Here is a 16,076-nt window from a genome sequence, read left to right on the forward strand (position 1 = left end):
GGTTGCCCTTCTATTTGTCAATGTCCTTCCATGTGTGGACCTCACAACCTCTTCCTTTGGGGTCTGATCAGGATAAAGCACAGAGGGACCTACGTAAGATGGTGTTGGCCATCAGCTGTAGCCGCAGACAGACCCTCCCACATCACCACCTAGAAGCCTCTGCAAGGAAGGTGAGCCCAGGTTGAACTTTCCTTGCCGTCAATCAGTCACTGAAGACAAGATCCCAAAGAAGCCCTCCTCATTCTGCCAGAAGATAGGGTTTCCGGTGTGTGATTTCTATGGGATCAGCACAATGGACTTTGTCTCCAGTTTTTAAGCCATGCCTAGCCTGTCAGTGAGTGGTTTTGCAAAGAAATTTTCTTTAAAAAAAGAAAAAGCAAAAACAAACTTAATTTTTGTCTTAGTATCAATTCTAAGACAGAAGTGTAGCAAGAACTAGGCAATTGAAGTGAAGTCGGAAATGCAACAAAAGCTAAGAAATTGGGGTTAAATGACTTGCCTAGGGTCACACAGCTAGGCAGTGTCTGGGGCTAGATTTGAACCCTGGTCCTCCTAACTTCAGATGGAGTGCTCTATTCACTGTGCTACCTACTTACTCTGAAAAGAAGTCTTCTGAGTTGAGGGAAGGTAAAGAGGACAAAAGTCCTCTTCTCATCCTACTTACAGTTGAGACTGTCAGCCGACCTTCCCAGTTATCTCCAGTGATAGATGGGGCTGCAAGGAGCCCTTCGATTCACTCCCTTAAGACGAGGGCAGAAGAGATTGCTGTCTGCTCTGATTTTCATGCTATCTAAGTTAGCCCTGTATTCAAACTGGGCTCCTTAAACTTTAAGATTTCCTCTTAAATGAAAGAAATTTTAAAAATTAAATCTATGATTTAATCCAGATCAAGTAATTATAGCCTAAACCATCTGACTCAGCTGCTGTGGCAGAGAGGGAGATGTGATTTTATGGCTTGCAAATAAATGCCTACCTCATGGGCTTGTTGTGACTGAGAGAAAACAAGGATCAGGCAGAGGAATAGAGACACAGATGTATTTTTGATCCCAACAACTGGGAGACTATATGATAGAGTGGACAGAGTGAAGACTCTAGAAAGGGAGGACCTAGGTTCAAATCCTCCCTTTGATTCTTTAAAAAAAATTTTTTTCCTCCCTTTGATTCTTAACTACCTGGCAAGCTACTTAACTTCTATTGGCCTCAGTTTCCTTATCTGTAAAATAAAGACATTGGACTAGAAGGCTTCTTAGTCTCCTTTTAGCTCTGGTCCTGTGTCTAAAGTTCTGCTTTTAATTTTAATAGTAAAAGTAATAAGAAATATGGGAACAGCAAAGGAAAGATGCAAGCAGACAACTTTCTGACCAGGAATTTGTCCCACCTGTATTTGGCCTTGATACATATGAGCTCTTCTAGGGTCCATCCTGGAAGTCCCTTGGAAATTAATAGAAACTGATCTTTGGCCCTGCCTAGGAGGCAGTTGGTGGTACATTGAATAGTCAGAAAGACAAGAGTTCAAATCCAGCCTCAGGCACTTACCAGTTCCCTTCTATATGACCCTTACTAGTCATAATTAGCTAACATGACTCTACTTTTACTACTGTGACCCAAGTCATAACCTTGTTTGTCTCAGTTTCCTCAACTGGGTTATTGTGAAGATCAAATGAGGTATCTGTAAAAAGTGTTCCTTAAATACTTATTCGAGGAGCTATACTGTTTACTGGCATCTCACATCTCCCAATGCTTTGTGAGGTCTGATCTTTTTTGTTTTCAATCTCTATTTCCTCGGAGGTGTGTCTGTACCGATTCGCAGCCTAAATTAATCATAACTCCCTCTCTGAGAGCTGTTTGTTAGCAAAACCTTTCGGGTCTAGAAAGATTCTCTCTGTGAATCACTGTCTTGTAGAGGGAATAACCATCAAAGGCAGTAGAGGTATTGTCTGTTGTTTGGAAGCTATAAACAGGGTGAGGAATCCATAGAGGAATAATAAACAGTGTCTCCAGCTAGACCACCAGCTGCTTCTGCAAACCAAGAAGACTGTTACTGCTTTATGGCAAAGGCTGTTCTTTAGCAATCTGGTGATCATCTCTGTCCCCTCCTGCCCCTGTCTGCCTTTCTCCCAGGGCCAACCAGACAGACCCCTGCCTGCGGCCAACAGTTTACACAAGGCAAGAGCTGATCAAAGGAGCTCAGTTGTATCTCTTTGAATGTTCTCAGTTTAGAAAATTCATGCCTAGAAGCGTGTGGAGCGGTGGAAGAAATGCTTGACTTGGAAGCCAGCAGAGACAGGTTTAGTACCGATTTAGCCACTGACTAGCTGAGTGATCCTGAACATTTCTCTTCCCTTCTGCACCTTAGTTTTCTAATTAGCAAAATAGATACAGGACCACTCTGAGGACTTGTTCTTTGATAATAGACTTTCAGGAGAGTAAATAAGAAAATGTCTCAATAAAAAGAATTTGTCATCATTGGTATAAAATAATTGGCCACCACATCCAACTTCCAGAAGATGGGATCTGAGGTTGGAATCTGTGATGTCTTAGGCCCAGGAAATGAGTGACCCGTATTCCTTCTCCTGCAGATTAACCCTGGCAGTAAGGCAGCCCTGGCCAACCTATGCCCAGGAGATGTGATCCAGGCCATTAATGGGGAGAATGCAGATAGCATGACTCACCTGGAAGCCCAGAACAAGATCAAAGCATGTCTGGACCACTTGACGCTCTCTGTGAACAGGTAGGGAAAGGCTTTTGGAACTTTGTTGGGGCTGGACATGAGTATGTAGGAGTCCTTGGCAAGGCGTGAGGTTACTAAAGTTTGTTTTCCACCTCCCCTATATTCCCAAGTGTGCAATTGGGAAGAAAGTCAATGAATTCAATCACATTGAAGAGCCGGGAAATTGAGCACTGGTGTCACCCCAAATCTCAACTATGGCCATGAAATCAGGACTTTTTCCCTAGGGGTTTGAATTTAGAGGGTATTCAGCATACTAGAAGTCCTTCTGTAGGGAATCAGCAGAGTTTATCAAATTAGCAAGGAGAATTTGTTAAAATGGGAAACTCTGTTTAAAGTCTTATATTAATTAATTCAAAGTAAGTAGAGGCAAGAAAACAATATACACAGTAACTAACTATGACAGTGCAAATGGAAAGGACAGCAACAACAAAACAATAGAAACTACAAAATTATAATGAATAAATTTGGTCTCAAAGAAGAGACACAAAAAGACACCTCCCTTCACTCTTTTGCAGAAGTAGGAAAACTTGGGTAGAGAGAATTCCTTTTAATATCAAGCTTTTTCATTGGTTTTGCTGATTTTTCCACTTCTTTGTGATAAGCATTGGTTTCTATGGGAAGGGGTTGCAAGGAATACAGGAAAAATGCAGGTGATATGAAAACAAAAGATATCAGTCAAAATCTCTATAAAATAAAATAAATATATAAAATAGGAAGTTTCCACATTCTGTCTCCCTTTATCCTGACAGCCCCTTTCTCCCTACAGTTTCTCTCTCTGTTGTCTATACTCTACCTGAACTCTTCTTCTTTGGACTTTTTACATACAACCTGTGGCAGCCTCTCCAGCAAAAAGCCTTACAGTTTTGTTTTGTAGCTTTAAACATTTTTTAAGATAAGAATAAATTTACAGATTTAAAGAGACTGAGGGCATATTCCATGTCTCTTACTCTGGGGCAAATCCCAAAATTGCTAGTTGCTGTCCTAAAGGAGGCAGCTAGGGCCCAAACTGGTCAATTTTCAGGGACCAGTGGGAGAGATTTGGGGTGAAAGAGACCTTTCAGGGATCCCATAAAATAGCCCCTGGCCCTCAAAGAGTAGAGAGTCAATCAGTGCAATGTGCACAGGGATGACAGTCTGATCGCAGAGCTACATGGTCTATTATTTGGAAGCAATAAATAGGGTGAGGAAGCCATGGAGGCTCAGCCCCTTCAGGACGAGATGAGTCATGAGGAAGTTTTCTGTGGGAATTGAGAGCAGCAGGTTGTAAGCAGTGGCCATAACTAAGTCCTTGGATAATTAATCTGGCCATAGACTACCCATCCCCTTCAGTGAAACCAGAGCTGGCTTAGTGAGAGGCTCCATCCACAAAACCACTGCAGAGGCAGACAGCTGTGACCTGGGTCTGATGCCCTCATGTACCCAGGAAAAAGGCCCTCTATGAGCTCAATCTTTGGCTGTGGCCCAGAGACCCCAGGGTTTCTGGCTCAGCTCAGGGGCTAAAGGATCAGATGGTTATGGGAGGGAGGTAGAGAAAAAGAAGGAAGGGGAGAGCAAAAGAGGGGGTGAAATTTGGGGGAGTGGGGGTTGTAGTAATTCCTGCTAGGTTACCATTATTTGATTGGAACCACATTGCTGTTTCTTCCCTGGGGCAATGGCGGGAGCAGGGAGGAGGTTGGAGAGAAGAGGGGTGTTACTAGGAAGCACACAAAACTGAACAGGGGCTTGAACCAAAGTGAAACAGAGCCGGGAACTGCTTCGATACTGATCATCATCCCAGATCCAAAGAAAAATATTTTTACTGTAATACTAAGCAAACCAAAAACCCCGCTGAGCCGGCTAGAACCAGCACCGAACTTCACCATTTCCTTCAACCACTGGGTAGGAACAAACACACACTGAAATTCTTCCCAGTCAAGTTCATGTTTCATTTACTTCAAGTCCTTGGTCTGAACTAGATACAAAGTCGTCTGTGCCACCAGCTGCCAGCATCCAGCCTGGGATTTGTGAGAGGAGGGGAGGAGGAATAGCTCCTAGAGTCTAGATTCCTTTGGAGTGTAGGGAGAAAGGGCATTAACTGGCATTTGGGATACTGGGGCTCAAGTCCTGCCTCTGCCATTAACTTACAAGATAAATATGGGCAAGCCAATCCCCTCTCTGGGCCTCAATACAGCAAAGTACCGTGAAAAGAGGGACTAGCTCTGGAGTTCAAGTTTGTTGTTATTGCTGTTTGATCATGTCCAATTTTGTGTAATCCCATGTCTTGAAGGAAGTCTGTCCAAATTTAAGTTCGTTGTTTCCATCTCATCCTTTTTTGTCCTCTTTTCTTTTGCTTTCAATCTTTTTTTTTAAAACTCTTACCATCCATCTTAGAATCAATACTCTGTGTTGGTTCCAAGGCAGAAGAGTGGTAAGGGCTAGGCAAAGGGGGTCAAGTGACTTGCCCAGCTGCGAAGTGTCTGATACCAGATTTGAACCTAGGACCTCCCTTCTCTAGGCCTGGCTCTCAATCCACTGAGCCACCCAGCTTCCCCCCTTTTGCTTTCAATCTTTCCCAAAAGGAGAATCTTTTCCAACAAAGCCTGTCTTCTCATTATGTGGTCAAAATATTAAGTTTCAGCTTCAGGATTTAATATCCACATTCAAAACCCACCTGACACTTAGAAATGTTTGACCCTGGGCCTCAGTTTCTTCATTAGAAAAATGAAAAAAGTTGCCTAGATGAGTATAAAGATCTTTTCCATCTCCATATCTATGATCCTGTGATCTGGCATATTTCCTGCCTTATAGAAATATGATGAGGACCTGATAAGAGAACAAATATGGAAGCACTTTATTTTTTAAGTTCATTTATTTAATTAATTAATTTAGAATATTTCCCCATAGTTACATGATTGATGTTCTTTCCCTCCCCTCCTCCCACCTCCCTCCTGTAGCCAACAAGCAATTCCATTGGGTTTTACATGTGTCATTGATCGAGACCTATTTCCATATTATTGATATTTGCACCAGGGTGATTGTTTAGAATTATGGAGGCACTTTAAAAGTCATGCTTTGTGTATATGAGAGAAATCTAAGGCAGAAGAGCATTAAGGGCTAGGCAATGGAGTAAAGTGACTTGCCCAGGATCACACAGCTAGAAAGTGTCTGAGATCAGATTTGAACCTAGGACCTCCCATCTTATTTTTCATTCAAGTAACATTTGTGAAGGACTGGCCTACACCCTTTCCAACTCCAAAGCCAGCACTGTATTCCTTTCCCCATAATACTTCTCTCATTCCAGAGAAGATGGGACAGATAGGGGCATAGCACTTCATTTTACCACTATCACCACCACCATGATTTGTTCCTCTTTAAATACCAGGTTTCCATGTAGGAATCATATACTTTCTGTCTGTCCATCTTCCAATCAAATCTGCCAAGGTCCCCCAAACCTGAGAGGTAAGCCAAAGAAAATGCAGGGAGAGCAGAAAAGGAAGGAAATAATGACCCTGGATATTGACAAAATCCCTGTTTGTAGACCGACATCTCTTTGTTGGGTCATCTATTTTTTGGAGGGAACCGGGTCTTCTGTAAAAATGTTTATTGTTGTTAAGGGATGTTCTGTAATCATTTGGCAGATACCAAGGTAGAACCTTTTTCTGGTAACCACAAATAATATTGGCCACTAAATCATAGGTTCAGTCTGCATTCTTGGAGGATTCACCTCATGGAGAATTGACTATTTGTTTATCTATGAATTCAAGTCTGTTATAGCAGCAAGAGAAGGACTCTAAATAAAATAATGTTTAAAAAAAAAGAGAGAAGGACTCTAGAAGGCAGTTCAAGTTCCCCAGGCAGTGTTGTGTAGCCGCCATTACCAGTGGCATCTGATTAAGCCACATGTGTCTCCCTTGTTTGGGCTATGTTAGTGGACCTTGACTGCCTTTTGTGAGTTGACATTTTCAATAAAGCAGCAAGATTTTTAGCAACACTTCCCACCAACAAACCCAACAGACTATGTCCAACTTCACACTCTTCTCTGGAAAAGATAAGCAGAGATGTAGCCTCAACTTGGAGGAGCTCGCCATATGGTTGGAGACACCAAATATGCCCAAAGACAACAGAACCTGAATAAAGCAATTTAGCATTGGCAATGTAGCCTCTTGATTTATTCAAGAGTTCAGAGGAGAGAGAGAGATTATTTCTGGCTAGGGTGATGAGAGAAGCCTTCATGTCAGAGGCAGAAATTAGAGGCTTGCCCTTAAAGGATGGGTAGGAGTTAGAGATGCAGGGGGAGGGAAGAGAAGCAGTCTAGGTGGTAGAAACAACATGGGGAAAGAGTGGTAGTGGGAATGAACCCAGAATACATATGAGGAAGAAAGGGTTGCCCAGCTGGAGCAAAGGATATGGGAAGGGGAGGAGGAAACAACAAACTATTAAAGTAGGTTAAAGCTAGATTATGGAAGCCGATAAATGACAAATTGTGGTATTTGAACTCTTGTTTTTAGGTACTATGGAGTCATCTTGAGCAAAAGGGAACCATTCTGAAGGAGACATTTTAGGAAGATAATTCTGGAAATGGTGTTAAAATTGCTTAGATTTGAAATTTTTTATTTAGTTCATTAATTTAGAATATTTTCCATGATTACATGATTCATGTTCTTTCCCTCCCCTCTCCCCAACCCCCTCCCATATCCAATGAGCAATTCCACTGGGTTTTACTTGTGTCATTGATCAAGACCTATTTCTATACCATTAATATCTGCACTAGGGTGATCATTTAGAGTCTACATCCCTAATCATATCTCCACGAACCATGTGATCAAACAGTTGTTTTTCTTCTGTGTTTCTACTCCCACAGTTCCTTCTCTGGATGTGGATAGTGTTCTTTCTCATAAGTCCCTCAGAATTGTCCTGGATCATTGCATTTCTGCTAGTAGAGAAGTCCATTGCATTTGATTGTATCACAGTGTATCAGTCTCTGTGTATAATGTTCTCCTGGTCTGCTCCTTTCACTCTGCATCAATTCTTGGAGGTTGTTCCAGTTCATATGGAATTTCTCCGATTCATTATTCTAAAGATTGCTTAGAGAAGGGGAGAAACTATAGTCAAGGAGACCAATTTAGGAGGCTATTCATAATAACCCAGATGAAAGGAAAGACTTGAGGACCTAAATTAGGGAACACAGGAGACACAGCCAGCCTAGGGAGGAAGAGTGAAGTTTTGGTTTTAGGTGACCCATTTCCCAAGACTTGGAGGATTGATTAGGAAGAGCTAGGGCATTTCAATCATCTTCATATCCCAAAAGCTTAAATCTGCATTCAGAAGTATTATTCTTTAAAAAACAGACAAACAAACAAACCTCTTGCCTTCCGTCTTAGAATTGATATTAAGTGTCGGTTCCAAGACAAAAGAACAGGTAAGGCAGCTGGAGTTAAGTGACTCCTGGTCACTTTTTCCTGGTCACAAAGCTAAGAAGTGTGGGAGGTCAGATTTGAACCCCAAACCTCTTTCTTGTCTCCAAGTCTGATGCTCTAACCACTGTACTACCTAACTGCCCCAGTATTATTCTTTTAACAGAGAAGGCAAGCCATGTTTTTAAAACCCCCAGCATGGTTGGTTTACACAATTATGCCCAGGACCCTCAAAACCAGGACCATCAGACCAGTACCTTTTATTCTTATTTAATTTTAATTAATTTTGTTTTAATTTCATCTACCACATAAGGATGCAATTATGTAAATAGAAACAAAAAAAAAGACAAGAACAATTTAACAAAATAATAGAAAAGCAATTTAACTATAATTTCTATGCTTAACTAGTTATTTTTTCCTTTTTCCTCTTTAAAATATTATTTTTTATTCTAAATGTGACAAGCTCCTATAAAATGAGTATTTCCCTACACAAAGTAGAATGGAAAAAGGGAATTACACTGGCAGAGAAGGATTTTGTACCATGCTTGCTTCTCTCTCAAAGTATAAAACAAATTCAACGTGTTATTTTCAAAACTGTCCTGCTTATCTATGTTTCTTACTGACCATTCTTCTGTTCTCATCTGAGAATTTTTTAAATGCTTCAGTGACCCATGTATATTAACTTGAACAAGGTAGTAGCAAAGTGTTCATTGTAGTCTATAAAGCTGTTCTTTCCCGGTAATGTTTTCATTACACAGCTGTAGTCTGTTTATATTGTTCTTATGATTCTTTCTTCCCTTTGTATCACTTCAGGTGAGTTTTTCCATTTTCCTTTGAATTATTCATATTTGTCATTTCTCTCACTTATTGTTGTAATTTGTTTTGACATAACAGACCAAATAACCTCACTTGACTAGGTACATTTCCTGAAAACAATTAAACAAAATTGTCTAATGGCAAAATTAAGACTGATAGTACACGTCACTTTCCATTTTTGCAACTTACTGATTATTAACAGGAAGGATGTGTGTTTTAACCTTGATAGTGGTGGTATCCACATTGTCTACTGTATTTGACCCATACTTTGTTGTTGACTTTCAGTGTTAACATTGTTTCCAACACTAGTAATCAGTGTATTTATTGGTTTATGTTTTATTCTGTTTCCTTCATTCTGTAGCACATCAAATATCTTCATTTATTTGTTAATTCTTCATACTCAATATTTCTTATGGTATAGCAATATTCCATTATATTAATATAACATAATTCATGAGTATATTTCCTCCAGTGATTGTTGATTACTATTTTGTGTTGGATTTTTGTTTTATTTTCTGTACAGCTAGGTTATTTATATATATATACACACAATAGACATATATGTAATATAATATATATACATACAGAATATTTTCTACACAGATAGATCATGTATGTGTGTGTGTGTGTGTAAAATTTCATATAGGGTTAGAGACTTTACCTTTACTATTAGTAAACTCCCAAGCACCTTTTCTACAAGTCATACCCTTAGAGAGTTCCATAGAGCCCTGGGATTCTGAGAGATTTGTCCAGGTCATACAGTTAGTATGTATCAGAAGTAGGATTTGAACACTGATCAGTCTCCCAGTTTCAAAGTTAGTATCCCCTAAGCCATGCCTCCTTTCATAGAAAGAAGGAAAAAAGAAGAAAGGAAAAAATGTAGCTTAAAAAATAATAATAACTGTCACCTTTTATCTAAGAACCAATCCTCAGTATTGGTTCCAACACAGAAGAGTGATAAGTGCTAGGCAATTGGGATTAAATGACTTGCCCAGGGTCACATAGCTAGGAAGTATCTGAGGTCTGATTTGAATTTAGGACTTTCTTTATCCACTTAACCACCTAGCTGCTCTTCCATATAGCTTTTTCAAAAAGGTTAGAGCAAATGATATACCCCCCCCCAATATATTCAGGTATCAGTTTTTCCAGTCATATTGGCACTAAATTTTATTATTTCTCTTTATTTCTTGACCTTTTGTTCAGTTCAGTTCAAATCAACAAGCACAATGTTCAAGGCATTAGGTACAAAACAGGAAGAACCCCTGTCCCTAAAAAGCTTTCACTCAACTGAGGGGGTTCAACATATATGAAGATATATAAATAAAAGATCATTTAAGGAGGGAGAAAATAATAACAATGGTGGGGTGAGAGGAGGTTTCACAAAGGCGGAGATATTACCTGAGCTTACTCTTAAGCATACTGAGAAGAAGAGGTGAGGAAATCTATTCTGGGAACGTGAGATAGCCTGTGCAAAGGTCTGGGATGGAGCTGGGAGATGGCAAGCTCCCTGGGTGTGGGAAACAGCTAATAGGGCAGTTTGGCTAGAAAAGAAAATGGCTAGTAGGGGCAGAGAATGAGTTAAAAAACTGGAAAAGTAGGTGGGAGGCAGATTGCAAAGAACCTTACTTAAATGGCAGAGTAAAGAAGTTAAATTTTCTACTATCACCAATTGGGAGATACTGAAGGATTTTGAGCATGGTTATGCCTCAGATGTGTTCCTTAGGAAGACTACTTTGGCAGGTGGGGGGGGGGGGATGAATTGGAGAGGACAATGACTTAAAAGAGAGACAGAACTGAAGAAGCCCAGACAGGGGCCCTGAGCTGGGTGGGGTGGTGACCTTGTAGGATGAGAAAAGGGAAAAGATACAAGAGAAGTTATAAGGGTAGAATAAACCTGAATTGCCTCCTGAATGAATATAAGGGGTTAAAAATTAGAACAGTCAGTTATAACTCCCAGGTTGCTTTATCTCTGTGGAAAAGATTCTAGTGTTATTACATTACAAATAAAGTTAATTATTGATTTCAGGTAGCTTTTTATCATGTTAAGGAACCATCTTGAATGCCTGCTACATTTTGTCAAATGCTTTTTGCTGGCTCTTTAAATGTAATTATATCCTTTTGACTATTAAAGTAAACAAAGAATCACTGAAATGGAGGCCATCTCCAACCACATGAGCTTGGAAGCCACTGAGTAGTCCCATCTTCAAACTAATCTGGTCATTTAGTCTCTGTTTGAAGATCTCTAACTGAGGGGCGGTGGGGAAGGAGGGAGACAAAAAACTTGTGCCTTCAGAGACAACCCATTCCATCTTTGACTTACTTTGATTTAACCTTTAACTTATTTCAATTGTTAGGAAATGTTTCCTGCATCTAGTCTAAATTTGCCTTCTAGCAATTTCTTCTTCTCATCACTCCTAAATTTGTCCTCTATTTCCAAGATTTAATCCTTCTTCTATATAATAGCTTTTCAAATACTTGAAGAGAACTTTCACTCACACACACACACACACACATACATCTTCTCTTTTCCAACCTGTATATCATCCCAAGTTCTTTCAACTGATCCTCATATGGCATGATTTTCCTGAGACCCTCCTCCATTCTGATTACTCTCCTAAATATTCTCTGATTTACCAGTGTCACAGCATTGAAAACAATACTCCAGATGTGTTCTGATAAAGTTGGAGGACAATAGAACTGTCATTTCCCTGGGCTTGGATAATATGCCTCTCTGGGAAGTCCAAGTTCACAACTTTTTAAATAGGCTGTTATTTGATATTGTTGAGTCCTATCAAGCTTCTAATCTACTAAAGGCTCCAGTTCTTTTCCAAATAAATTATGTGTGTGTGTCTCTGTGTGTGTACATGTGTATATGTGAGTGCTCAAAAGAGAAAGAGAATAAATATTCATTAAGTTCTTACAATATGCCAGGTAACAGGCTAAATATTTGACTATCATTATGCTATTTGATAACAACTCTGGGAAGTAGGCACTCTTATTATTCCTATTTGCAGAGGAAAAAAAAATTAAGAAAAGTCAAAGTTAAGTGACTTGTTCAGGGTCACACAGGTAGTAGGCCGAGGCTAGGTCTGAACTCAGCTCTTCTTGACTCCACATTCAGGACTTCATCCACTGTACCACTTGGCTCCCTTTAATCACATCTTCCTCATTTTGTACCTGTGATGTTAATGTTTTTTAATTCAAGTCTAAGACTTTACATGTTTCCCTATTTTAATAGGGAATCCTAGTAGATTTGGTCCAATGTTTTAGCTTGCCAGGATCTTTTTTGGATCCTGACTCTTCCAGTATGTTGGCTGTCTGTCCCTCCAACTTTGAGTCATCTGCAAATTTGATAAGCGTGCCTCTTTTGGAGACCTCTTTATAAATATTAAATAGCACAATGCAGCCCAGCACATACTTCTGGGGGATTCCACTGAAAAATTCCTGACAAGCTGACATCCAGTCATTGATGACTACTTAAGTCAGGCCATTTTTTAATCCATTTAGTTGTACTATCATCTAGCTTACAGATCTCATACTTTTCTATGAGAATAACTTGAGAAATTTGATAAAACCAGTGCTTAAATGTCAACTGTCTTTCCACCACCACCACCACCACCACCACCAACACCAACCCATTTACAGGTTTGTCACACACAAAAATGGGAAATGATGTTTGTCTTCCAGGACCTGTCCTTGATGAACTTCTATGTGATCATTGCTGCCTTTTCATTAATCAATCCTTTTAAAAATCCATCCTAAGATCTTACTACAATCTATTGTACTAATTTCCAGCACCTTTTAAAGGGAGGAATATGAATTATGAAATGAAAGTGAGTCAGTATTTGTCAGTGTCAGTGCCCCTAAAGACTGGTACCAATGAGCTGATATTTTGACAATCAATTCCATCTTCATGGAGGAGGGGAGAGGAGAAGAACAATGGAGAGATAGGGGACTACTTTCCCCTTAAGAATGCCATTCCATGAAGAGAAGACTCAACCTCTGGAAACCTCCCTGAATAGCTGCAGAATTTCTGTTGTGCCCAAGGTGCACAACACTTTTAGAGTTTGAGTAATTCAATTTAATTCTACCTCTACTTCTTACTAATTGTGTGACTTTTGTTAAATCTCTTAAACTCTCTCGGTCTCAGGTCTCATGTGCAAAATGAAGTGACTAGGCTAACCCAACCATATAATCTCATATGATTTCTAGCTCTAAATCTATGATACCAGAGTTTCAGCTGGGAGCAACCCACTAAGAGAAAGAAGTGAGTAGTGAGGCTACATATTCATCTGGCATAAGTGGTGTATCCAGATGTCTCCTATTCTGTGAATATTATCTACCTAGACAACTTCACAAACACATACAACTACAGAGCTGGAAGGGACTATAGCTAGCTAGTTGAAACCCCTATTTTGCAGATCAAAAAACAAAGACAGACATTTTCAAAGACTTGCCCAAGGTTGCCTAAGTAGTAAAGGGCAGAGCTTGAGATTCAAAGCCAAGTTCTCAGCTCCTACATGGGGGTTCTTTCCATTGCATCAGTCAGATGCTTTGGGTTTGGCCTGAGTTGAACCTGAGCCTCTCCTCAGACAAAGTGAGGATGGGTGGTCTGCCTTGACTCTTTTCACCCCACCCTACCCCATCCCACAAAACAAAGCAAAATAGTGTTGGCTAAGACTTTTGGAATTTCTGATGGCACTTTTTCCTAAAGTAGGACAAGTGGGAGAAACTGTCCATTATACGTCACTATTCCATTCTGACTTTGGGACTTTGTGAGCATGTCCTGTTTTGTGCCCTTTCTTGATGAAACAGTTCCATTCAGTCCCTGAATATAGTCTAACTATGAGATGAATACTATTTTTCCAGTTGTTCAGGGAAGAATGAATGAGTATTTGTGCCAGGGGGCATCACCTCAAGGGTCTGGAAAATGTCACTGAGTCTTCACAGCCTTTGGCTGCCAAATTTAAGTCAGCCTCAAACCTCCTCTGAGATCTGTGCTTTTCAGAATGGGGGAAAATGTGACCCAACACAAAACCTAAGACTTTACAAAAAAAAACAAAGGTCTTACAACCAGGATGTGCTAATTATTCCCAATTCTATCTATGGCTACTGCTGCAGGCAAGACTCCCCCCCCCCAGTTCCTTCCATGTTCCTCCACATCATGTAAAGTAGCAGTTTTTGTCCACAAAAGGCACTCAAGAAATACTAATTCCTATGAAAGAGAATTTAATTACATTTCATAACTATCTCTACATTCAAGGATCTTCAGTATTCCATAATGCAGTGCCCAGGATTTATGTAATCTGGGTTAGTAATCTTCTTTCTATGTATCAGCTTCCTAAGTGAGTTAAAAGGAAAAAAATCTTTCTTGAGGCCTACCCTTTTTTTCTGTGGGTCTCTGAACACATTGACCTGTGTTCATGTGGGACTCTCAGTGGGAAAAGACCTGGATCCAATCCTGATGGCCACATCTTCAAAGCCAAAGTCTAGTTTTCAGAAAACTGCTAGTTTAAGAAACCTACATTTAGTTTTTATTAAGTCCCTGCAATTTCTACCCATGGGCAAAGACTCAATTGAAATCCATTCAGAATAACAGAGACCCACTGGAAAACCATCTGACCAGAATTTTGTTTCATCATGGCAGACTTAACTACAAATTGAAGTTGAGTTGTTTCTGGATATCCTACCTTTTGTGTCCAAAATTTTGACTAACTGCCGCCAGGTCATCAGATTTTATCACAGAGCAACACTTGAGCTGCAGCAAAAACTTTACTCTTTGGAGCCACAGTATCCTATTTATATTGGCTTTTGGTGCTTTCAATGAGTAAAGGGGAAATTTAGATGTTAAAGATGAGAGGAAGTGGTATCCAGGGAAAGGTGCTGATGGGAGACTTGGAAATCCAATCAAACTTCTGCTGGTTTTCTGTAGACCTGTTCAGCAGAAGGGGAAGGCTCCTTCCCTACAAAAGAAAATGGCTCTTCCCTACAAAAAAAATGATGCAACCATCTTTGGCCATATTTTTCTTTTTCTTAAATAAGTTTTTATTGATATCTTTTTATTCTTTCTTTTTTTTAATTGACAGTTTTTATTTTATTGATTTCTTTTTTTAAAAAACTCTTACCTTCCATCATATAATCAGTACTGTGGTTCTAAGGCAGAAGAGTAGTAAGAGCTGGCAATAGGGGTTAAGAGACTTGCCCAGGATCACACAGCTAGGAAATATCAGACCAGATTTGAAACCAGGACTTCCCATCTCTAGGTCTCTCTCAATTCACTGAGTCTCCTCACTGGGCCTCTTATTGATATTTTTTATTTTTACATCATAATTTTCCCCATTCTTTCTCTCTCTCCCAGGAAGACATTCTGTATGATAAACAGTATTTTCAAAAGACAAAAAAGAGAAAGAAAAAAAAAAGAAAAAGAGGAAAAAATCAGCACAACTAATCGATACACTGAAAAAGTCCAAAAACATGTGTAATGTTTGTGGAATTCTTACTTCCACAATAGAGTGGTTTAGTCTCTGGCTACTTTTCAAGGATAATCAGGTATTCCAGCTATGTTGGAATGTTACTGCTTGGCCCGTCCAAAGCTGGTGGCATGCTCTGTTTCTCTTAGTCCCTGGGATGTGCAGATGGCTACCATTTCCTGGTCTATGACCTCCTGTTATTTCTGGCCCTTTATCTGAGTAAAACCTACCTAAGAATCTTAGAGTTGGTGGGTTCATTAGAGGACATTTAGTCTGTTATTTCTCCTACCACCTTCCAAGTTGCCCAATTCCCACCCAGTGTCCCACTGTAAGGAACAGATCAGGTAGCATTTATTAGCATGTCACTGGCAACCCAGAACATGGCATGGAAAAGCACCCATATTCTTGGTCACTCACAGACTACTGGAATATTGAATAATCCAACCAGACATGAGAGATAGGCAACATATGGGCCTGACTGATTTGTGGAAGCCTCACATCATTGCCAAAATTTTCTGGGAAAACATAATTTCTTTCTATTCTTCTTAAGCAATGTTTCCCCACACAGACAACTGTGGCTTTAGCTGCATTAAGGGTGATTAGAAGGGAAGTTTCTGGTTGGGTATTTTGTCTTTGGTAGTCACATAGCATGAGAACACCTAAACT

The 16,076-nt window shown here is 39.9% G+C and overlaps 1 protein-coding gene across 1 annotated transcript in view; it reads left to right on the forward strand.

Moving 5' to 3' along the window:
• The window catches only part of PDLIM4 (PDZ and LIM domain 4), a 103,985-nt gene that overhangs the window by 30,994 nt on the left and 56,915 nt on the right, over positions 1–16,076 (forward strand). The window contains exon 2 of the mRNA XM_001371644.5: positions 2,580–2,731. Coding sequence (XP_001371681.3) covers positions 2,580–2,731 — 152 coding nt within the window. The remainder of the gene's footprint in view (positions 1–2,579; positions 2,732–16,076) is intronic.

This window comes from Monodelphis domestica, chromosome 1 (assembly GCF_027887165.1).
Source record: "Monodelphis domestica isolate mMonDom1 chromosome 1, mMonDom1.pri, whole genome shotgun sequence".
NCBI lineage: Eukaryota > Metazoa > Chordata > Mammalia > Didelphimorphia > Didelphidae > Monodelphis > Monodelphis domestica.